General features: G+C 46.8%; 1 protein-coding gene across 4 annotated transcripts in view; it reads left to right on the plus strand.

Moving 5' to 3' along the window:
• LOC115092609 (acetylserotonin O-methyltransferase-like) overlaps positions 1–24,088 on the plus strand; it is a 97,121-nt gene that overhangs the window by 22,955 nt on the left and 50,078 nt on the right. For all 4 annotated transcript variants that reach the window (XM_029603643.1, XM_029603641.1, XM_029603642.1 and 1 more), the window contains 3 exons: positions 2,906–3,080; positions 5,026–5,155; positions 19,416–19,484. In XM_029603643.1, coding sequence (XP_029459503.1) covers positions 2,909–3,080; positions 5,026–5,155; positions 19,416–19,484 — 371 coding nt within the window. In that variant the 5' untranslated portion in view covers positions 2,906–2,908. The remainder of the gene's footprint in view (positions 1–2,905; positions 3,081–5,025; positions 5,156–19,415; positions 19,485–24,088) is intronic.

Consider the following 24,088-nt stretch of genomic DNA (forward strand, 5'->3'; position numbering starts at 1 on the left):
AGCTACAACAGGACAAAGGGTCCATGATACTCATAGCTCCATATTGCCCTCAACAAGTGTGGTTTCCAATACTCCTCGATCTCTCGATCAGAGACCCAGTTCGCCTGGGCACAGCACCCACTCTCATAACTCAGGATCAGGGCAGGTTGCATCATCCCAACCTTCAATCCCTCTCCCTCACAGCATGGATGTTGAAAGCTTGATTCTATAACCTCTCAATCTTTCAACTAATGTCTCTCAAGTGCTTGTAGCTTCACGTAAACCCTCCACATGAAAGAACTATCATGCTAAATGGAAACGGTTTACCACGTGGTGCACAGTGCACACAAAATAGTATCGACCCTTTTTTCTGCACTACAGCATCTTTATTAGACTATCTATGGCTTCTCTCAGACTCTGGTCTCCAGACCTCCTCTGTAAGAGTACATTTAAGTGCAATCTCAGCTTATCACAATACCGTCGGAGATGCACCAATATCAGTGCAACCCTTCGTTAGTAGATTTATGAGAGGTTTAATTCAACTTAAACCCCCACACTGACCACCGGTCACGGAATGGGACCTTAATGTAGTCTTAATGAGGCTCATGCATTCTCCTTTTGAACCCATGGATTCCTGTGATGTTAAATTTCTCACTTGGAAGACTATCTTCTTAATAGCCATCACATCTGCAGGATGGGTTAGCGAGTTACAAGCACTTGTTACATACTCCCCCTACACCAAATTCCTCCATGACCGAGTGGTACTCTGGACACACCCAAAATTTCTCCCCAAGATAGTTTCGGAATTCCACTTGAATCAATCCATCATCTTGCCTACTTTCTTTTCTTCCCCAAACTGCACTTTCACCAAGGAGAGAGGGCTTTAAACACCTTGGACTGTAAGCGTGCGCTTGCTTACTACTTAGATCGTACTACAGCCTATAGGAAATCCACCCAGCTCTTTGTTTCTTTTGATCAAAACAAACCTGGAAAAGCGGTGGGCAAGCAAACTCTATCTAATTGGCTTGCAGATTGTATACAATTTTGTTATGAAAAAGCAGACCTTCCTCTCCAGGGGCGAGTAAAGGTTCACTCAGTAAGAGCAATGTCAACCTCAGAAGCACACTATTGTTCAGTGCCAATAGCTGACATATGTAAAGCCGCAACATGGAGTTCTCTTCACACCTTTGCGGCTCACTACTGTCTTGACAAGGAAGGATGACAAGATTTAGCCTATGGACAATCTTTCTTAAAGAACTTGTTTCCAGCATGATCCAACTCCTTCCACATCCAACCTTTCGTGATTTCAGGCTGCCTCATTTTTCCCAACAGTACACCAGTTGTTGTGCCTGTTGCACAAGTTGTACACTGTTGGTCCAATACAAAGATGACTCAGCCTGTAGCTTTCTAATCACCCATATGTGAGGACTAGCATCCTGCTTGTCCTGGGATAAAGCAAAATCGCCTACCTTGTAATAGAGGTTATCCCAGGACAGCAGGATGTAGTCCTCACGAAACCCACCCGCCACCCCGTGGAGTTGGGTCCGATATGTTTTATTATTTTATTTTTGGCTAACGCTCATTGCTACAAACGAGACTGAAGGGAGACCCCTGTGGCTGAAGGGATCATGGCATGCTGGGCATGCTCAGTAGGCTCAGGATGCAAGTTTCTAGAAACTTTGACAGAAAGTTTTCCGGGATAGGGCTCCGTCAGTGACATCACCCATATGTGAGGACTATATCCTGCTGACCTGGGATAATACTTATACAAGGTAAGCAATTTTGCTATCTCATTTTTAATTTTCTTTCTGTATGAAAAAGTGATAGTACTATCAGATTTTTGTTTAGTTTGATTCTTGAAGGTTAGATCTGCTTTGATTAATTGATGATCTGGCCATGGTATTATCTTGTGTTCAGTTTTAATTTGGCAGTTATTTGCATTAGCAAAAATTAGATGAAGGGTATGACCTGCTTTGTGAGTTGCTTTAGTGACATGTTGAAGGCTCCAAACACAATGAGAGGTGCAAAGCAGCCCCCTCCCCCTTATCTGGCAAGGTGTTAGCTCTGAGGTAAGACACCAAGGCACAGTGGCAAAGGGAACTCCAAGGTGTCACGCTGTCTACACTATTTCTCTGACACTGATAGGCTTCACAACAGCCTGTTCTGCTGCATTCTCTGACCTGCTCTCACTGCTCACTTATACCCACTGCCTAGTGCCCACACTATGCCCACTGCCAGGCAAACAGAAAATAAATGATTACTCTCAAGTGTATCTAGGACTTCAATAACCAGAAAGGAAAAAGAGAATAGCAACAACAAGTGAAGCAACATAAATCTGCTATGAGACACAGATATTGTGAAGCAGGACTGTCTCACTGCTTTCATCTCTTGTGTGACTGACTGTTGGCATGGTGAGACTATAAAATGTGCTGCAGCAAAAAACAGTTTGAGAAAACTTTACCAAGAACTTGGAGAGAGCTCAGAGCATATGCTTTCACACAGACAATGTCTTGAGAAGCCATGCAGAGCAATTCTCTAACATGCTCAGTCTTCAAGATCAGCATCAATGTATCCACTCTGCAGTATAGGTCAGACTGGCAAATTGCTTCGCTGTGATACATCTTTCCTCTTATCTCCTTGCCAAGATACTCATCCTAACCTTCTCTAACTGCCTGCTCTTTATTGTAACAAGTTTTAACTGTACATATGTACCTGTTGCTTTCCTATGATTTCTATGAATCCATTGACTATAATGACTTCTAGAAACCAATCTATTTAAAATGAATGAAACGAATAGGATTCATTTAATTCATAGGGCCCCTTTAATTTCCTTTGTGGCCCCTATTCATTTTGTTTTTTTAATTTCTTTTTAAACTAATGCATATGCCTAATGCTATCATTGGCCCTGCATGGTTTCCTCTTCTAGACTATGTTTACCGCCTGTGAGCTGGGAGTGTTTGATCTGTTACTGGAGCCAGAGGTGCCTCTTTCTTCAGCTGTCATTGCTCAGCATTTGGGCAGCAGCGTTGATGGAATGGAGAGATTACTTAGTGCCTGCGTGGGACTGAAATTACTGGAAGTCGACTTGAAAAATGAAGAAGGTAATACATAAGGATCTAGGTCACTCTTTACAAAGATTCCTAATGTGCTAATTTGCTTTCTCTAAATGTGGGTTTAATGGCCTCACTACCTCTCTTTTTATTCTCAAACCATATTTTCATGTTAAAAATAATAATAAAACTGCATTGCTAAAAGCTCAGTTCCCCAAACAAAACCTATTCTTGCATGATGTGAAGAAGTCATTGGTTGTTGGCATGCCTGAAAAAGAATAGCAAAAGGAAAAAGTTAGTTATGACTTTGTGAGCTGTAGTATTAAAATTTAGCTTATAAAAATAGATTTAAACTAATGCGAGAGGAAACTATTTATAGATGCACAAAAAACAACCAAATATTGTCTGAGAATACAAGCTACATGTTTTGGGCAGTCAGCTCAAGTCCGTTTTAGTGTGCCAAATGGTGTATTGTGGCAGGTGATGTCTGAGAAGTGGTGCCTCCTGGATATGCCTAGATGCCATTTAGCCAATAGGCTGGCCTTACTATTAGACACTTTAAATGTTTTAAGGTGAATTTTAAAAGCCTGGTGAGCACCAAAAGTAAGCTCGCGAGCACCCACTGTATTTCAAAAGGTGTCTACCTAGGGCTCGTATCTCCTGCAGCGCACACAACTCACTCGAGCTTAAAGGCGTGGGGCATGGGCATTCCAGGGTGGGACATGGATGGACCCAAGAGATGTGCACGCAGGTATGTATTAGGCATGTAATTCGGCCGAACCTTTTGATTCGGCCTTCGTTATCAGCCTGCTGCGGGCCATCCTTTGCTCCTACCATGTGACATTTTGATTAGTAGAGGCCAACAGCCCGAGAGGGAGAGAGATTACTCCCGGGACCCCCGCTGAACCACCAGGGACTTTAGGCAAGTTTTGGGGGGGGGGGGTCGGGAGGGTGGGGGATTGTAATTAATTAAATCTGAAGGGTTGGGGTGGGTTTGGGTTAGGTTTTTTTTATGTGCCCTTTCTCCCCCTCCCAAAATAAGAAAACCACACAAAATTTTGTGGGTTTTCCTATCATTTCGGGGACCCCCCGAACCACGATGTAATAGGAAATATTGTCTCTGTTTCCTATTTCGTCGCAAACGAATGCACATCCCTAGTATGTATGTGCTTGCGCATGACCTCAGGTCTAGAGCCTTCTAAGTTTACTTCTGCTATGAAGGAGGTGTAAGTTAAAAAAAAAAAGCCTAGCCATATCTGAGGGATTTTAAGGGGTCTAGGGTAACTGGGGGGAGTGCAGGCTATTAAACTAGTTGGATTTGGAGCACCATGCTCTTAACTGGGCAAACTGGTGGATGAACTGTTGAAACTAGCAATGGCATGGGCACGTGCCCCCTTTTAAAATCCCCTGACTTATGCTGTAGAAGTGGGATTTGTGTGCACATCTGCGCTCGGCCAGACTATTTTATAATGTGCGCGCAAGTTATAAAATTGCCGCATCCTTTGGTGCGCTGGCACACACGTGCCAAAGTGCACCTCCGTACCAATTGGAAAGTTACCGACCCTGCATATTTGCAAGAAATTTGAATTGTTTCAAAAAAATATAGATCTGGATGAATCAATCGTAGGGGTTACGTTGTAGCTTTGTTTGCATTTATGAAGACAGAGATTGCAAATTGTATGAAAGAAAAGGAAGCATTTATTTTTTCTTGGCTGTAACCAATTTTCAAAATGCTTTTTGAAATTACATTTTATCATACATTAATGAAACATATTCTGGATGCCAGGAAGCTCAGATGTATGCATATTTTTTTTAAAGCCCCTGAGGCGTGCATGTAAGAGAATATGTCTGAGTGGTTAGTCTAGGATTTCATCACCTCTTATTACATTGTGAGTCAATAACACTTATCACTAAGGTTAGCTGTTAGTGTAATGCTGACTAAATACTCAGGGTCAAGTTTCACGGTGTGTTCAACATGCCAATTATCTCTTTTCAGCTTTTTACAGGAATACAGAACTTTCCAGTTTGTATCTCACAAAATCTAGTCCCAAATCTTTGTATCATAATATGATGTACTACTCTCAGTCCGTGTATTTGTGCTGGCATTACCTAACAGATGCTGTGAGGTAAGAACCATTAACGTGGCAACCTAGAACTGTTGTATCTACTTTAAATAGGGTTCCCTGTACGTACCCGGATCAGTCCAGACCGTGGGTTGAGCCTTCTTTCCAGCAGGTGGAGACAGACTAAAACTGAAAAGGGTGTTCTATATGAGGACAGAGCCTATCCTGTAACCCTTCAGTATTTGTCTGTCTCCAGCAGGTGCAGCAGTTCACCCTTCGGTCTCCTGATCTAGGCTAGTCAGCCTTCTTTCTTCCTCTCTTCTTGGATCAAACAAGTACTTATTCCTTAGGGATCTCGTTTGGTTTTCTTCCTGTAAAAAAAGAAAAATACTAGACAGGGAGTTTAGCTTTTCTTTTGTGCAGGAGACGGTTCCATCTCCTGGCTCTTGCCGGACTCAGGGGGGCTTCGCCCCTTGTGCGGAGCATGACCTGAGTCTGTAAGTGATTCCCGGTGTGGGGACCGACGCTGGTGGTCCAGTGGTCGTCTCCTCCCTTCCTTGCCGTGTCCGTAAGTGATTCCTGGTGTGGGGACCGATGCTGGTGGTCCAGTGGTCATCTCCCCCCTTCCTTGCCGCTGTGGGGACCGAGCCTGGTGGTCCAGGTCTCGTCTCCCCCCCCTCCCCATTCTCGCGGTTGTGGGGACCGACGCTGGTGGTCCAGTGTTCCTCTCCCCCCATCCTTGCTGCGGTAGGGACCGAGGCTGGTGGTCCAGTGCTCGTCTCTCCCCCCCCCCCCCCCCCCGGCTGCCCAGGGAGCCTAGAGCTTTTTTGGCTGTGCTCAATCTGTGTTCAAAAATAAAAAAATAAAAAAAAAGATTTAATATTGATTTTTAAATTGTACTTACTGGGGTTTTGAACCGGCAGCCAAACAGGCAGGAGTCAGCAGGTTTTTCTGCCCTGTTTCACTCCTGCCGGCAGGCTGCCAATCAAATCTATTTTTACACTTTTTTTCTTCAGAGCGGCTTCTCTCATGCCGCGGCTGGCAGCCTGCCTCCCTTGTGAGCAGCCCTCATCACGATTTTCACGTGAGGGGCTTTGCTCTGCCTGCCTGCCAGGTGGGGAAGGCCCCTCCTTGGCATGACAGGCAAATTTAGCTCGGGGATCGCGTCCCCTCAGCATGGCCAGGCCATTCCCGGGTCGGCAAAGCCCAGGAACGGTGGCCATCTTGGATATTTCGGCGGCTCCGTTTTTGGAGCTGCTTGGGGCTGGGGGACAGAATTTTTTGGAGCACCCCCTGATTTCAGCCCCGCAGTCCCCCTGGATGGGATCCCTGTCCTCCCTTCACCACCCCTGCCCCCCACCCCCGGGAAATTCAGGGCCTGTTTTTTTCTGCGGATTCCTCCTGCACAATTTTTGTTTACTAGCTGCAGGAGGAGGAGAAGGGTCCCCCCTTGCCCCCCCCAAAAAAAAATTGTGTCCGTGCCATGCGTCGTTCACTGGTTGTTCGGCCGCAATAGCCCTGAGGTCGCTTCGCTGGGTGGGGGTGGTTCTGGGGTGGGCCCCCCCCCCCCCCGGTGGCCTCAGTTCTTCAGGATCCTGATCCCACATCTCTTTCTGTGAGCACCCTCCCATCCATGGAGGATGATGTTCCCAGGGTCCTCTGCATATTTTTCAAAGGAGGGATTGGGGCTGGAGGGGCCCTCCGCGGCTACTATTACAGCCTCCTTGAAAAAAAAAATAAGAATAATAGATAAATATATGGACCCGGTCCTGGCGGGACTCAGGGTTCCGGCAAGTGATTCAACCCCCTCCCCCGCGCAAGCTACTGCTGTTGCGGGCATTGGAGGCACCTGTAGCGGGACTCCGGATGGGGAGTGCTCTCGTCAAGCTCCACACCCTCCCGGAGGTATGTTTTAGATATGTTGAAAGTTCCCGCTGGGTACTCCTCCATCTCTGCGCGTACAGGACCGTAAGCTCGAGGCATATATACCACACGTTTTTGAGTCCTAACTCTGGGGGTCCATGCGGTTGTCTGCGACAGTCTCATGCAGTGGGCAGGCCTCAGGTGGGTTCAACAATTACTTGGCACCCAGGACCTCCCGTCTGCAGAGGCGGAGCAGGCTGAACGTCTGGAAGCCATCATCACTCACAGGGCTGCTGCGCTCTGCAACCTCCTTCGCGACCTGGCGGAGGTGATGACCTCAGTGGTGTTTGCCACATGACTCCTCTGGTGGTCAAATTGGGCGGCCGACCCATCCTTCAAGGTGCGGCTCGGCGCATTGTCCTTCAAAGGTGAGTTGCTCTTTGGAGTGGACCTTACGAAGCTTATTGGTTCCTCAGGGGAAGTCAAGGTTTCTATGCTCCGGCGGACCATCCAAAACATTCACGCTCCTTTACACCCTCCCGTCCACCTTCCAGGGACAGTCAGTATACGCCCCACATCCGAGGTAGCCCCTCCGGGGGTTATCCTTCTCGCTTTCAGTCCTGCTCGCAGCTTTTTAGCGGGTGTTGCTCCCTTCGCGAGGGCCGTCCTAGCGCTCCGCCCCCGGAGCCTGTCCCGCAAGTAAGTTTAGTAAACCTGTTCCTTGGTCCCTTGTCGGGGCGACCGCCTCCCCCCTTTTTCTTCGAGGAATGGGTCAAGATCGCAGCGGTCCGGTGGGTCTCCAACATTTTCTGAACCCTCATCAGACTATAGAGGCCGGGCGCAGTGGCTTCAGTTCCGGTAAGGAAGCGTGGAGCAGGCCGATATTTTACTTACTTAGTGGTTCCCGTGAAGGACGGAGCTTCTCGGCCGATCTTAACTCTCAAGGGGATCCTCCGGGACCTTCAGATCCCATCCTTCTGTATGGACACCTTGCGAGCGATCATCACGGCGGTTCACCCCGGAGAGTTTCCTCGCCTTCGCTCGTTTTGACAACGGCATGCTCCCATTTTCCAATTCACTGCGATTGCCTGCTGTATCTTTGCTCCCTCAGCCTCACCAGGTTTTTCCACTTTCGGCCGCTGCCCTTCGGCCTCGTGACTGCGTTGCACACCTTTCCCGAGGTCCTGGTGGTGCTACTTGCGAGGGCCCAGTCGATGGCTCTTGCCAATCGAGTGGAGGATCGGGTATCAGCTCTCCTCGCGTCGTTCGGGTGGATTTTGAGTTCTCCCGTGAGCATCCCTCATCCCTCCCAGGACTTAGAGTTCCTGGGAGCCCACTTCGACACTCATCTGGGGCGAGGCTACTTGTCGGTCTTTGGGTCCATGGTCTTCCACCATCGACCTCGTCCCCTGGGCATTTGCTCATATGCGACCGTCACGGAAAGCTTTGCTATCCTGTTGGCAGCCGGTGTTGGAACAGTTTCACATAGTCCTCCCGCTTTGGACTCTACCATCACCGACTTGCAGTGGTGGCTTCGCTCCCCCATCTTCTCAGGGGAATGCCCCCTTCAATCTCCACAGTGGACGATAGTAACCTCGGACGCCAGTTTCTCAGGCTGGGGTGCGGTCTGCCTGTCTCGGTCCACTCAGGGGAGATGGTCGCCCATTCAGACTCGCTGGCACATCAATCGGTTGGATGCCAGGGCAGTGTGTCTGGCTCTGCAGGAGTTCTTGCCCCTCATACATGGCAAAGCGGTGAGGGTGCTGTCCGACAACTCCACCACTGTGTCATACATCAATCGTCAGGGGGGCACCTGCAATTGCCTGGTAGCCCTGGAAGCCAGCCGTCTCTTCGCATGGGCGGAACGACACCTGGATTGCCTAGCGGCCTCCCACATTGTGGGCAAGGAGAATGTTCAAGCCGATTTTCTCAGTCGCCAATCGCTCGATCGGGGAGAGTGGGAACTCTTGGAAACGGCCATGAACCTGATCATCAGAAGGTGGGGTCAGCCCCACCTGGACCTAATGGCAACCATGCGCAATGCCAAGGCCAATCGGTTCTTTAGCCGCTGGATGGACCACGGCTCGGAGGGAGTGGATGCTCTGGCTCTTCCTTGGCCCGCGGACGTCCTTCTGTACGTGCTCCCTCCGTGGCCCCTAGTGGAAAAGGTCCTCAGAAGAATAGAACTCCACAGGGGTCCAGTGATTCTGGTAGCGCCCGAGTGGCCATGGTTCGCAGATCTTGTCAACCTGACGACGGACGGACCTCTACGGCTGGGCCATCTTCCTCGGCTGCTGCGGTAGCGGCCTGGATTTTGAATGGCGGTGTCTGAGATGCAAGGGCTACAAGGAAGAGGTCATCTCTACTTTGCTTAGAGCTCGGAAGCAGTCGACTTCTCTGGCCTACGTGCACATCTGGAAGGTTTTCGGGACTGTTTGTGAGGAGTCAGGTGTCTCAGCACACTCTGCTTCGGTTTCATTAGTCCTCTCTTTTCTGCAGAAGGGCCTCTCCTTCAGTTCCCTTCGCATGCAAGTTTCCGCTCTTGGCTCTCTTCTCGGACGGGTCGAGGATCATCCCTTAGCGGCTCACCTGGACGTGGTTCGGTTTTTGAGGGGAGTCAAACCCCTGCGGCCGCCCGCTCACAATACTTGTCCTTCGTGGAGTCTCAATCTGGTTCTCCGGGCCCTCTGTTCTACTCTGTTCACATCCCTCCATCGGGCAACAGTAAAGGACCTTATGCTCGAGACAGTTTTTCCTTGTTTCGATCGCATCCACCCAGCGGGTCTCTGAGATTCAAGCGTTGTCCTGTCGGGAATCTTTTTTGCGATTTTCCGACTCTGGTGTCTCCCTCAAAACAGTGCCCTCTTTTCTTCTGAAGGTGGTATCCGCATTCCATGTCAACCAGTCGGTAAGGTTCCCAGCGTTTTCTCCGGAGGAAATTGCGGGTACCACTGGAGGCGACCTTCGTAAACTGGATGTCAAACACGTTCTCCTCAGGTATCTTCAGGTCACCAATGGCTTTCGGGTCTCTGACCATCTCTTTGTCCTCTGGAGTGGTTCCAGTCGAGGCAAGCTGGCTTCTAAGACCACTATTGCAAGATGATTGAAAGAAGCCATTTCCTCAGCTTATCTCTGCCAAGGTCAGACTATTCCGGAAGGCTTAAAGGCTCACTCACTATGTTCTCAGGCTACTTCCTGGGCGGAGAGTCAATCAGTTTCTCCACAGGAACTTTGCAGGACCGCTACCTGGTCATCCCTACATACTTTTGCTCGGCATTACCATCTGGATGTGCACGCGCCGGTGTTTGTTTTTTTTGGGCGGCAAGTGCTTCGAGCGGGACTGTCTCGGTCCCACCCGGGATAGGGAAGTTTTGGTACATCCCATGGTCTGGACTGATCCGGGTACATACAGGGAAAGGAAATTTAGTTCTTACCTTTTAATTTTCGTTCCGGTAGTACCACGGATCAGTCCAGACGCCCTTCCCTGTCTGTCTTTCTTTTCTGTCCTCTCGAAGCTTGTTCTTACAGGTTCACAGTTTTTGATACTTAATTCTTTACAAGAATACTGAGCAATTACACCGGAAGCCTTGGTTTTTCCAAGTGCCAAGTATATGCAAGAGCGTATAGTCTTACCATGTTCTTACATTGTTCTACAGTTGCTCCATTGAGCTTTTCTAGTTACTTGCTTGATCCAATTCTGGTTTTTGTTGTTTTCTGCTTTGACAATGGTTATACTGAAGGGTTACAGGATAGGCTCTGTCCTCATATAGGACACCCTTTTCAGTTTTAGTCTGTCTCCACCTGCTGGAAAGGAGGCTCAACCCACAGTCTGGACTGATCCGTGGTACTACAGGAATGACAATTAACAGGTAAGAACTAATTTTCCTTTAATCCTTTCTGGGTTTTGTTGCATTAAAGAAAAGCAAACTGTAATTCCCTGTACATACCGGATCAGTCCAGACTCCTGGGTTTTGCCTCCATACCAGCAGATGGAGATAGAGCAAGATTTGACAGGCTCTGACATAAATACCAGGGTGCCACCCACAGTCTGCCAGTATTACTCTGTCTCCAGCAGATGGTCTGGGTGCATGGCCCACAGCCTGAACTGATCTTAAAAAAAGAAAAAGAAAAAGAAGGGGTTTAGATAGTTAGACAGTGTTGTGTTTGATTCCTTTTTTTTAATTACGTTTAAAAAAAAAAAAAAAAAAAAGGAAGAAGATTGAGAAGGCAGATTGCAGCACCGGTCTGTGCCTTCCAGGGGGTTGTCAGGTCCTGAGGGAACCATCCCCCCTGCTCTTGTAGGCTGCTGGTGCTGAGGACCCTGCTTGTTTTCACAGCCCAGCCGGGGTGATACCGGGGAGTCTGGCTCACTCACCCCAGCTGGACAGCTTCGGGACCCGACGAGGGACAGCGTCTTAGTTAAATAAATAAATAAATAAATAAATAAAACTAGTAGTGCGTTGTGTGGCGGCTCTCGGGGCTTTGTGCTGCGGCGGTCGGCTGTCGCGTCTCTCTCTCCCAACCCCCCCCCCCCCATTTTTAATTTTAATTTTTGTTTGGTTTCTCGCGGCGCCCCAGTTCCCACATGCCTCGCGGTTCGGCCTGTTTGGCCTGCGGCTCGGGGAGCACACGCCTCTCGAGGGATGGGCTGTGCTCAGCCTGCATCCCCAGAGGCGAAGGGACGTCAGGGTCAGTTCGGGGGGTGCTGGTGAGACATCGGACGATGGCAGTTACGGTTGGGGAGCTTTCTTCTTCTCTCCCCAGGCAACTGCCGGCCAGCGTGGGAAAATCCGCCATTTTGGCTCCGGCCCCCTTCGTGGGGCTGATCACGGTGGGGGCAAGGAATTCCCCGCCCTCCCTCTTCCCGCAAAGACCGGTCTCACGGCCCGTTTTGCCAGCGGGGGCAGCAGGGGGAGGGAAAGAGGGCGACGCAGGAACGTATTCTGGGGGCTCCTGTTCCTCCTCCTCGTCAGATTTCATTTTGGATATGCATAGGGCCTTTAAGGCCCGCAAAGCCTATAAGCGACATTCGCCCCAGTCAGAGGGCTCTGAGGGCCCACATCCTGCAGGCAAGGATCGACCCCGGTTGGGGGACACAGGGGGGGCCTTCCAGGTCAAAGCACCCATTGCGGGCTATCCCTCCCAGGGAGGACACAGATTCCCCCTTCGAGTCTACGGATCATGAGGATCAGGAGGAGCCGTCCCTACCCCCGTTGGGGGGGCGGTAGAAGGAGACGGCACTCCGTTGCAGGGTGCGACGAGGCAGAGCCAGGTCTCGGAGGGCAACGACCCTAGGGTGATCCGTCTTTTCCGCAGAGACGAGCTGGGACCTCTCATTCCCATCATTCCCACTGTTTTGGAAGAGTTAGGGATTGCTGCACCTCCCGAGGAGTCTCGTCTTGGCTCAATGGATCCTGTGTTGTTTGTTCTGAGTGGCCCTCCCACGACATTTCCCTTTATTTTTCCACTACGGACCTTCTCTTTTGTGAGTGGGATACCCCAGATTTGGGGCTGAAGGACACAAAGGCTATGGATAAGCTTTATCCTTTGCCTGAGAACGCCCTGGAAGTTCTTCGGGTTCCGAAGGCGGACACTGCAGTCTCAGCGGTAACGAAGAGGACTACTATTCCGGTCACGGCAGCCACTGCACTGAAGGACCTCCAGGATCGGAAACTGGAGATCCAACTTAAGAAAATTTTCAAAGTATCCACTCTAGGGACCCGAGCGGCAATTTGAAGCAATTTTGCGCTACGGGCCGGACTGCGTTGGGTTCAACAACTTCTTGCCAATGAAGGCCTTTCGGAGGAGGAAGCCCGACAAGCTGGCTGCCTCGAAGCGGTCATGGCTTATAGTGCGGCTATTATGGTTATGGAACTGGTCCACGGATGAAGCCTCCAAATCCCGGCTGGGGTCCTTACCCTTTAAGGGCAAGCTGCTATTTGGAAAGGAATTGGAAGACATGATTCAGCTGCTGGGCAAAAATAAGGGTTATCGACTCCCGGAGGACAGAATGTGTTCCAGGGGGCTTTCTCGTCAAGATCCAGGTTTCGGGGAAATCGAAAAGCTCGTACTCCTTGTTCTAGTACCTCTTCCCTTTCCTTTCGGTTGGGGGGAGGGGGGTAGGCAGCAGTCGCAGCCCTTTCGAGGAAGACGTTTTGGTAGACCTGCTTCCTCCCAGTCGGCTCCCGGTAGTAAGGCTGCACAATGATGTCCGGCCGGTCCATTTCTCCGTACCGAAGGTACGACGGACCAATGGGTGCTCTCTGTGATAAAACACGGCTATGCTTTAGATTTTGCAGCCGTCCCAAGCCATGATTTTTCCCATCCTGTTTCCAACAGTGGCCAATCCAGGCCATAAGAACCTGGCAAGTACCCAAAAACTAAGTCTGATCTATGTTACTGTTGCTAGTAATAGTAGTGGCTATTTTCTAAGTCAACTTAATTAATAGCAGGTAATGGACTTCTCCTCCAAGAACTTATCCAATCCTTTTTTAAACACAGCTACACAAACTGCACTAACCACATCCTCTGGCAACAAATTCCAGAGTTTAATTGTGCGTTGAGTGAAAAAGAATTTTCTCCAATTAGTTTTAAATGTGCCACATGCTAACTTCATGGAGTGCCCCCTAGTCTTTCTATTATCCGAAAGAGTAAATAACCGATTCACATCTACCCATTCTAGACCTCTCATGATTTTAAACACCTCTATCATATCCCTCCTCCAAGCTGAAAAGTCCTAACCTCTTAGACTTAGTTTTTGGGTACTTGCCAGGTTCTTATGGCCTGGATTGGGCACTGTTGGAAACAGGATGCTGGGCTTGATGGACCCTTGGTCTGATCCAGTATGGCATGTTCTTATGTTTTCTTTAGTCTTTCCTCATAGGGGAGCTGTTCCATTCCCTTTATCATTTTGGTCGCCCTTCTCTGTACCTTCTCTATCGCAACTATATCTTTTTTGAGATGCAGTGACCAAAATTATACACAGTATTCAAGGTGCAGTCTCACCACTGAGTGATACAGAGGCGTTATGACATTTTCCGTTTTATTCACCTTTCCCTTTCTAATAATTCCCAACATTCTGTTTGCTTTTTTGACTGCTGCAGCACACTGAACCGACTATTTCAATGTGTTATCCACTATGATGCCTAGATCTCTTTCTTGGGTGGTAGATCTTAATATGGAACCTAACATTGTGTAACTATAGCATGGGTTATTTTTCCCTATATGCATCACCTTGCACTTATCCACAGAGCTGGAAGGCCAGGAGGGTACAGGACTAGGCAAGACAGAGCTGGAAAGCCCAGAAGCTACAGGGCTAAGCAAGACGAAGCTGGAAGGCTCGGAGGCCACAGGACTAGGAAAGACAGAGCTGGAAGGCCCAGAGGTCACGGGAGTAGGCAAGGAAAGGTTGGAAGGCCCAGAGGCCACTGGATAAGGCAAGACAAAGCTGGAAGGCCCAGGGGCTTCTGGATTAGACAAGACCAGTTGGAAGGCCTGGAGGTTACAGATCAATACAAGATAGAATAAGGCCAAGCAGGGGGCTGAGTAGAATCGACACCAAGGCATCAGGTATTGCAAGAAGCAAGGCTAAATAGGCCAACCCCTGTTGAGTCTTGAACCCATGGAGACTATGGTGGAGCGAGAGCAGGTATAGCTCCATGGAAACCTCTGGTGGCAGGGAGGCTACATAGCAGGTTGGATCCTAATAGGGACCCAGTGGATGCAAAGCCCAAACAATGATAGAAATCAAAATGGGTGAGACTGATATAAAGAGACTTTAGTGACACTACTATATATGACCGAGTAGCGTTCTGTAGCAAAACTGTAGCCAGTTATAAATGGGCAGACTGCCAACATCTTCTATCTCTCTCAGAAAGTACAGCACTGTGATTCCAGTGAATTGGCCTAGTTTTTGGGGTGGGTGATTTGGGTGGTCCCAAGGGAGAGCGATACAGAGCACCCTGAGCACTCTGAGCATTTCAGCGATGTAAGAGAGGCCCAGTGTGGCCATGGCAGATCCCATCCTGCCATGGACAAAGAGAGGAACTACATGGCCATGGGGTATTCCATACTACCAAGGCTGAAGACAGGAATGTGTGGCTGCAACAGATCCTGTCCTGCCACAGCTGAGTTCACAGTGGATCCTATCCTGCCATGGCTGAAGACAGGCCAACATGGCCACGATGGGTCCCTCCTGCTTTGGCTGAAGAGAGAAACTGCTTGACTGTGATGAATCCTGTGCCGTCGTGGCCAAAGACTGTTCTGGCATGACCACAGCAGATCCCATCCCGCTGCAGCCAATGAGAGGACCGAGGGAGGGGAGTGGCTTTCATCAGTTTGGGGGGGGGGGGGGGGCGGGGGATTTTTCCACCCAGAGTGCCATTTGCCTTAAATCTGGCCTAGCATGCATGGTCAAGAAGACTCAACATTGTCCTTAATGCATAATGAGAATGAGTTTATTTTGTAAGGAAACATAGAAATGACAGCAGACGAAGACCAAACGGCCCATCCAGTCTGCCCAGCAAGCTTTGCACTTTTTTTTTCTCATACTTATCTGTTACTCTTGGCTCTTAGTAACCTTTTGGTTCTATTTCCCTTCCACTCCCACCATTAATGTAGAGAGCAGTGTTGGAACTGCATCTAAGTGAAATATCTAGCATCATTAGTTAGGGGTAGTAACCGCCGCAATAAGCAAGCTACACCCATGCTTATTTGTTTACTCAGACTATGTAATTCAGACCTTGTTGATTGTTGTCTGTATATAGATCCACTTTTCTTCATTTCCCCCTGCCGTTGAAGCAGAGAGTTATGCTGGATATGTATTGAAAGTGAAGTATCAGGCATTTTTTGTTTGGGGTAGTAACTGCCGTAACAAGCAAGCTACTCCCCGTTTTTTTGTGAATGCAAATCCTTTTTTCCAGATTTCCTCCTGCCGTTGAAGCTTAGAGCAATGTTGGAGTCGCATTAACCGTGTGTATGTTTTTTGAATAAGGGTATTATCTCCTGGTAGTAGCCATCATTCCCATGAGCCACCCACTCTTCATTCACGTCATCTAGACTTTATGGATCCACAGTGTTTATCCCATGCCCCTTTGAAGTCCTTCACAGTTCTGGTCTTCACCACTTCCTCCGGAAGGGCATTCCAGGAATCCACCACCCTCTCCGTGAAGAAATACTTCCTCACATTGGTTCTGAGTCTTCCTCCCTGGAGCTTCAAATCGTGACCCCTGGTTCTGTTGATTTTTTTCCGACGGAAAAGGTTTGTCGTTGTCTTTGGATCATTAAAATCTTTCAAGTATCTGAAAATCTGTATCATATCACTTCTGCTCCTCCTTTCCTCCAGGGTGTACATATTTAGATTCTTCAATCTCTCCTCATAAGTCATTCAATGAAGACCCTCCACCTTTTTGGTCGCCCTTCTCTGGACTGCCTCCATCCTGTCTATGTCTCTTCGGAGATATGGTCTCCAGAACTGAGCACCGTACTCCAGGTGAGGCCTCACCAAGGACCTGTACAAGGGAATCATCACTTCCCTTTTCTTACTCGATATTCCTCTCTCTATGCAGCCCAGCATTCTTCTGGCTTTAACTATTGCCTTGTCACATTGTTTCGCCGACTTCAGATCGTTAGACACTATCACCCCAAGGTCTCTCTCCTGCTCCGTCCACATCAGCCCTTCACCCCCCATCGAATACAGTTCTTCTGGATTTCCACACCCCTAAATGCATGACTCTGCACTTCTTGGCATTGAATCTCAGCTGCCATATCTTCGACCACTCTTCTAGCTTCTTTAAATCCCATCTCATTCTCTCCACTCCTTCCGGCATGTCCACTCTGTTGCAGATCTTAGTGTCATTCCCAAACAGACAAACCTTACCTTCTATCCTGTCCGCTATGTCACTCACATAGATATTGAACACGACCAGTCCCAACACCGATCCTTCGGCACTCTGCTTAACACTGCTCTCTCTTCAGAGTAAGTTCCATTTATCATTACACATTAGGGATGTGAATCGTTTTTTGACGATTTAAAAAAATCGTCAGATATTTTTTAAATCGTCAAAAATTGTTAGAGTCACGATACAATAGAAATTCCCCCGATTTATCGTGAAAAATCGTAAATCGGGGGAGGGCGGGAAAACCGGCACACCAAAACAACCCTAAAACCTACCCCGACCCTTTAAAACAAATCCCCCACCCTCCCGAACCCCCCAAAATGTTTTAAATTACCTGGTGATCCAGTGGAGGGGTCCCGGCGTGATCTCCCGCTCTCGGGCCATCGGCTGTCATAGGGGACGACCATCGGTCGACCGTCAGCCCCTATGACATAGTGAGGGCAAAGGTAGCGCCGGCGCCATTTTGAATACTGGCAATACGGCCCGAGTGCAGGAGGTTGCTCCTGGACCCCCGCTGGACTTTTGGCAAGTCTTGTGGGGGTCAGGAGGCCCCCCCCAAGCTGGCCAAAAGTCCCTGGAGGTCCAGCGGGGGTCCGGGAGCGATCTCCTGCACTCAGGCCATATTGCCAATATTCAAAATGGCGCCGGCGCTACCTTTGCCCTGTCCGAAGGTAAGGGCAAAGGGCCATTGGTGCCATTTTTATTAACGCAGCCGATGGCCTGAGAGTGGGAGATCGCTCCCCGCACTCCCGCTGGACCACCAGGTAATTTTAAAACCTTTTTTGGGGGTTTGGGAGGGTGTTTTGATTATCGTTTCGGGCACAGCCGATAATCAGAACTCAAATCGAGCTAGGCGATAAAAATTTTAAGATTTGGATCGGAACCGGAAATGATCAGATTCCGGTTCCGATTCACATCTCTATTACACATTGTCTTCTGTCTATCAACCAGTTTGCAATCCAGGCCATCACCTTGGCACTCACTCCTAAGCTTCTCATTTTATTCACCAGGCTCCTTTGCGGGACCGTATCAAAAGCCTTGCTGAAATCCAAGTAGATGACGTTGAGTGCTCTTCTTTGAACCAACTCCCTAGTCACCCAGTCGAAAAAGTCAATCAGATTTGTCTGACAGGATCTTCCCCTGGTGAATCCATGCTGCCTGTGGTCCAGCAATTCTCCCGACTGTAGATAGTTCACTATTCTCTCTTCAGTCGGTAGAATTGCTGGACCAACAAGAATAAAGAGAATCATGAGCAGCTCTGCTCCTAGAGTGCATATAAGAGGGATTATATGAGGGAAATTTCCTGCTTCCTTTTGCATGGGATTATATATTCAAAACATTGACTTCAAAATTAACATTGTTGTAAATTAGAAATTTCAAATCACCTGGCATCCAAAAGCAAGTAACAAGGAATCTGCATGTGTTTGAAATGACATAGACTATATGAACTACATTCACTTTTCATTTTTCTACCTAAATGATAGAAAAAAACACATTTTTTCAATCATTTTTTGTGTGCACTACTTGCAAATACTGCGCACAGATACATCCCAACAACATCCCAACCCAAGGGTCTCTAAAGATCCCTGTCCCCATCTGCAAGCCATCCCTGGAGGTGGCTGTTTTCACAAAAATGTTAATATTTATGAAAACAAATATTTGGCCACAAGTCCCACCCCCAATTTCCAACCCCTCTCCTTTGTTAAAACACAGCCCCCTTTGTAGCTGCCTGCGCACCAAAATGTTCCTGGTGGTCTAGTGTGGACTTGGGAGTGACCCCATCCACTATTGGACCTGGTGTCCACCATATTTGAAAATGGCACTGGCCACCCTTTGCCACTATCATGTGACGGGGCAAAGGGTGGCCAGTGCCATTTTGAAAAATTGCTGGCTCTGGGAGCGAAGGGGTCAATTCCAGGACCCCACTAGACCACTGGGGACATTTTAGTGAGTCTAAGAGGAGAGGGATCAAGAAGGTGAACTACGGTGAGTGGGTGGGTGCTGCCAGCTCCTGGAGGGAGGGTATTATTTTAAGAAAGGAAAGGGGTTGGTTTTGGGGGTGGTCCCTGTAACCAGGGTTTGTTTGTTTTTTTTAACAAATATTTCTTTTTCTGGGTAAACAGCTGCCTCAGTGTGAGATGAAACAGGGGCTCTCACGAGACCCCCGTGTAACTCTGCTTTTTCTTGTTTTTGGTTTCGGAAAATAGTGCATACTATATGCAAATAGTGTGCAGTATTTGCAAATAGTGAACAGAAGAAACAAGATCGGCATAAGAAAAATCTTTTATTCTGACAAAATTCGAGTTTTTTCATATACCGATCTTGTTTCTTCTGTTTGCTACACAGCCATCTTGGATCGGCTTCTGGTTTGCTATTTTCCAAAAATCAAAATGAAAATGAAAACACTTAAAAAACAAAAAAAACTATGCCTATGAAACATATAAAATGAAACAGCATTATTCCTGTGGATATCCTGTACAAATGACATGTTTTTCTTAAGCACAAATTAACAGCTGTCTCCAAGAAAAGTTAACAAGCTTTATGCAAATTATTTTGTTTTCTAGAGAGGGTGAAAAGCAGTTTGGAAGAGATTTTGGAGTATCTTCTAAAAAAGTATTTGATGCTTTCTACAGGTAAGAATTACTTTAGTTTTTCTAAAAGACTGATTTTCAAAGGATGCAGAGTGCTTAACCTAGGAACTTTAGTTTCAGGTACCTAAAGTTTAACAAAATTTCAATTGAATTCGGGTAACTAAATTTTAGGTTGAAAATTAGTGTAACTTAGTCCCTTAAAACTGGGTATCTAATTTTAGGTCTGCTATTCACCTCTCTAAATGTAGGCACTTAAGTTAGGCACCTAGCACTAGAAATCAGCTCTGAGCATCTAACGTTTTCTCCACTCCTGGCTGTGCCTACTTTCTAGGCACCTAAATTTAGGAGCTCAAATCTATTCAAAGGAAGAAAATTAAGCGCCTATACCCTCTGAAAATTGACCTTGTAAGGTGAGTGATGTGCTGAGTTATGAACTGAATCTGAAACATTTGACTTCATGTTCTGAAACATAACGATGGCTGAAGAAACCTGTCATAGTGAGAATACTGAACATTGTAAAACTAATACTCTGACTTTCCCCCAATGAAAGAAACTTGGCAGTTGGAGAACTGAATTCTACGTGTACTCTCTATGGAAGGGCAGTGCACTGAAAAGCTGTGTGATCCTTTGATCTGATGAAGCTGGCTGGAGCAAAAAAAATATCAGCTCTAACCAAGGATTGTCACTGGAGCTGATAATGGCTGAAGGTAAAGGCCACATAAAAACTGGTCTTACCCCTCCCACTGTTTTTATCTGGCCCCATTCAATTGAATATATAATTGAAGGCTGAACATAGACTACCCCAAAAGCCAGCCAAAACCATTTTCACCCTTCCTATTGCTGACCATTTGAAGAACTGATAAAATCTTATCTTACCTCGTCTATAAATAATTTCAACCAATGGGCTGCTTTTTAATGAGGTCGCTGTATAATATGTGACCAGCATGTACTGCAAGTCTTACATTATAATATAAGTAGTTTCACAAATGCAGACACACAGACGATGAAGATTCATGTCTACAGACCAGCATGGTAGCTGCACATGCACAGACCATCCCTATGAGGCTTAAGGAAAGCAAATACACACACATGCACCAGAAGAGAGAACATTAAGATGATAACATCCTGTATGACCACAACACAGACTGCTGAATCCTTGAGTACAACAGAGAGAGAGAGAGAGAGAGAACACTAGCCATAATGCCTTCACACTAGATTTATTTATTATTTATTTATATCTCTATAGGAGATATTTATATCGGAGATATATATGGGATATTTATATGGAATATTTATATTTATATGGATATTTATATATAAATATATAAATATAAATATCTCCCATATATATATATATTTATATATAAATATATATATATATGGCAGATATTTATATTTCTATGGGAGGTATTTATTAGAGATGTGTATCGTGTGATCGATCGTCTTAACTATCGATTTCGGCTGGGGGCAGAGGGAATCGAATCATCGAGGTTTTGTTTTTTTAAATATCATGTAAATCGGGGAGGGCGGGAAAACCGGCACACTAAAACATCCCTAAAACCCACCCCGACCCTTTAAAATAAATCCCCCACCCTCCTGAACCCCCCCCAAATGTCTTAAATTACCTGGGGTCCAGTGGGGGGGTCCCGTTGTGATCTTCCACTCTGCGTTGATAGAAAATGGCGCCGCGCTACCTTTGCCCTGTCATATGACAGGGCAAAGGTTGCGCTGGCGCCATTTTCGTTCCTATCCCCCGACATCACGAGCGTAGGAGATCGCTCCCGGACCCCTGCTGGACCCCCAGGGACTTTTGGCTAGCTTGGGGGGGCCTCCTGACCCCCACAAGACTTGCCAAAAGTCCAGCGGGTATCCGGGAACGACCTCCTGCACTCGAATCGTGTTGCCGTACGGCCGGCGCCATTTTGCCATACGGCAATATGGCCGGCGTCATTTTGCAAAATGGCGCCGGCCATATGGCCATATTGCCGTACGGCAAAATGGCGCCGGCCGTACGGCAACACGATTCGAGTGCAGGAGGTCATTCCCGGACCCCCACAGGACTTTTGGCAAGTCTTGTGGGGGTCAGGAGGCCCCCCCAAACTGGCCAAAAGTCCCTGGGGGTCCAGCGGGGGTCCGGGAGCGATCTCCTACGCTCGTGACGTCGGGGGATAGGAACCAAAATGGCGCCGGCGCTACCTTTGCCTTATCTTATGACAGTTCACAAAATAAACCCACACACTAATCAAATGTTATTCTCATTAAATAAAGTGTATCTTGAATTATTTAAAAAAATTTTTAAACACCATTTTTTTATGACTACACCTCAGTGTCCCCCATTTATAAAAAATTTTTTTGAAGTGTCAGATGATGCTTCATATAATTACCGGAACACCAATCCTTGGTGTCCGGCTCAATTTCGTATTATAATCATGAGCACCACCTTCCACCACTTTTTTAATTTTTAATTTTTGCAAAAGAAATTTTTATAAATACTGTTTTTTATTGTTTATTAAAAATCTATGTTACTTAACCAACTTGAATCTTTTGTCTTTTATCTTGTTGACTACTCAGTCCATTTAGATATTTTTAAAGGAGGTTAAGAACTAAATGAAACACTGTGTGCTGAACCAAAGGTTTCAGGTCACCAATCCCTAAAGAGACAGGAAATAACTTAGCTTCAATTGTTGTTCAAAACACGGATTATTTTCAGTGGCACTTGCCCCAACATGGCCCGGTTTCGACGAATCTTCCTCAGGGGAATCCACTCAAATTGTATCCAAAATGATTATAGCCTTTTTCAAATTCATAACGAGCTCGTCTGAACGCTGCTCCCTCTGTTTCCGTTCTCAGCAAAAGATGGCGAACCTGCTCACCCTTGTCAGCGTCCCTGGTTTAAAGGGACAATACCATCACGTGGTTGTGCGCATACCTGGATATCAAAAGGACTCCTCCTTCCTGAAAACTGCTCATAGGAGGGAAGACCAGTCAGTCAAATCATTTAAACCTAAGGGTGTCTCCGTTTTTAATTTAAAAATCCAATACTGTTCTCTTCGATTGAGAACAGTAATCAGATCATCCCACATGGACTTCACAGTAACCTGTTCAATAATGGTCCATTTCAGGTCATCAAAGCTGTAACCATGCTCTACACAGTGGTTGACTAATGGCGCGGACAAAACTCCATTGTTAATTCGTGATCTGTGTGACATCTGGATTGAAGCAAACACAGGTTATGCAATCAAGCGTAAGGTTAACACTAATTGCATGTCAAAGAACGTGATTTATGCGATTGTTTGCAAATGTTCTAAAGTTTATGTTGGACGCACAAGCAGGGTTATCAAAACTCGGATGATGGAACACAGATCACGAATTAACAATGGAGTTTTGTCCGCGCCATTAGTCAACCACTGTGTAGAGTATGGTTACAGCTTTGATGACCTGAAATGGACCATTATTGAACAGGTTATTGTGAAGTCCATGTGGGATGATCTGATTACTGTTCTCAATCGAAGAGAACAGTATTGGATTTTTAAATTAAAAACGGAGACACCCTTAGGTTTAAATGATTTGACTGACTGGTCTTCCCTCTTATGAGCAGTTTTCAGGAAGGAGGAGTCCTTTTGATATCCAGGTATGCGCACAACCACGTGATGGTATTGTCCCTTTAAACCAGGGACGCTGACAAGGGTGAGCAGGTTCGCCATCTTTTGCTGAGAACGGAAACAGAGGGAGCAGCGTTCAGACGAGCTCGTTATGAATTTGAAAAAGGCTATAATCATTTTGGATACAATTTGAGTGGATTCCCCTGAGGAAGATTCGTCGAAACCGGGCCGTGTTGGGGCAAGTGCCACTGAAAATAATCCGTGTTTTGAACAACAATTGAAGCTAAGTTATTTCCTGTCTCTTTAGGGATTGGTGACCTGAAACCTTTGGTTCAGCACACAGTGTTTCATTTAGTTCTTAACCTTTAAAAATATCTAAATGGACTGAGTAGTCAACAAGATAAAAGACAAAAGATTCAAGTTGGTTAAGTAACATAGATTTTTAATAAACAATAAAAAACAGTATTTATAAAAATTTCTTTTGCAAAAATTAAAAATTAAAAAAGTGGTGGAAGGTGGTGCTCATGATTATAATACGAAATTGAGCCGGACACCAAGGATTGGTGTTCCGGTAATTATATGAAGCATCATCTGACACTTCAAAAAATTTTTTTATAAATGGGGGACACTGAGGTGTAGTCATAAAAAAATGGTGTTTAAAATTTTTTTAAAATAATTCAAGATACACTTTATTTAATGAGAATAACATTTGATTAGTGTGTGGGTTTATTTTGTGAATTGATATATGGGCTACCCCCACGTTGCATGGATGGTTAATGGTAGATTATCTTATGACAGGGCAAAGGTAGCGCCAGCGCCATTTTCTATCAACGCACCCATGGCCCGAGAATGGAAGATCACAATGGGACCCCCCCACTGGACCCCAGTTAATTTAAGACATTTGGGGTGGGGGATTTATTTTAAAGGGTCAGGGTGGGTTTTAGGGATGTTTTAGTGTGCCGGTTTTCCCGCCCTCCCCCTTCCCCCGATTTACGATTTTTGACGATAAATCGGGGGAATTCCTATTAAATATCGACTCTAACA

The sequence above is a fragment of the Rhinatrema bivittatum genome, chromosome 5 (assembly GCF_901001135.1).
Source record: "Rhinatrema bivittatum chromosome 5, aRhiBiv1.1, whole genome shotgun sequence".
Lineage (NCBI taxonomy): Eukaryota > Metazoa > Chordata > Amphibia > Gymnophiona > Rhinatrematidae > Rhinatrema > Rhinatrema bivittatum.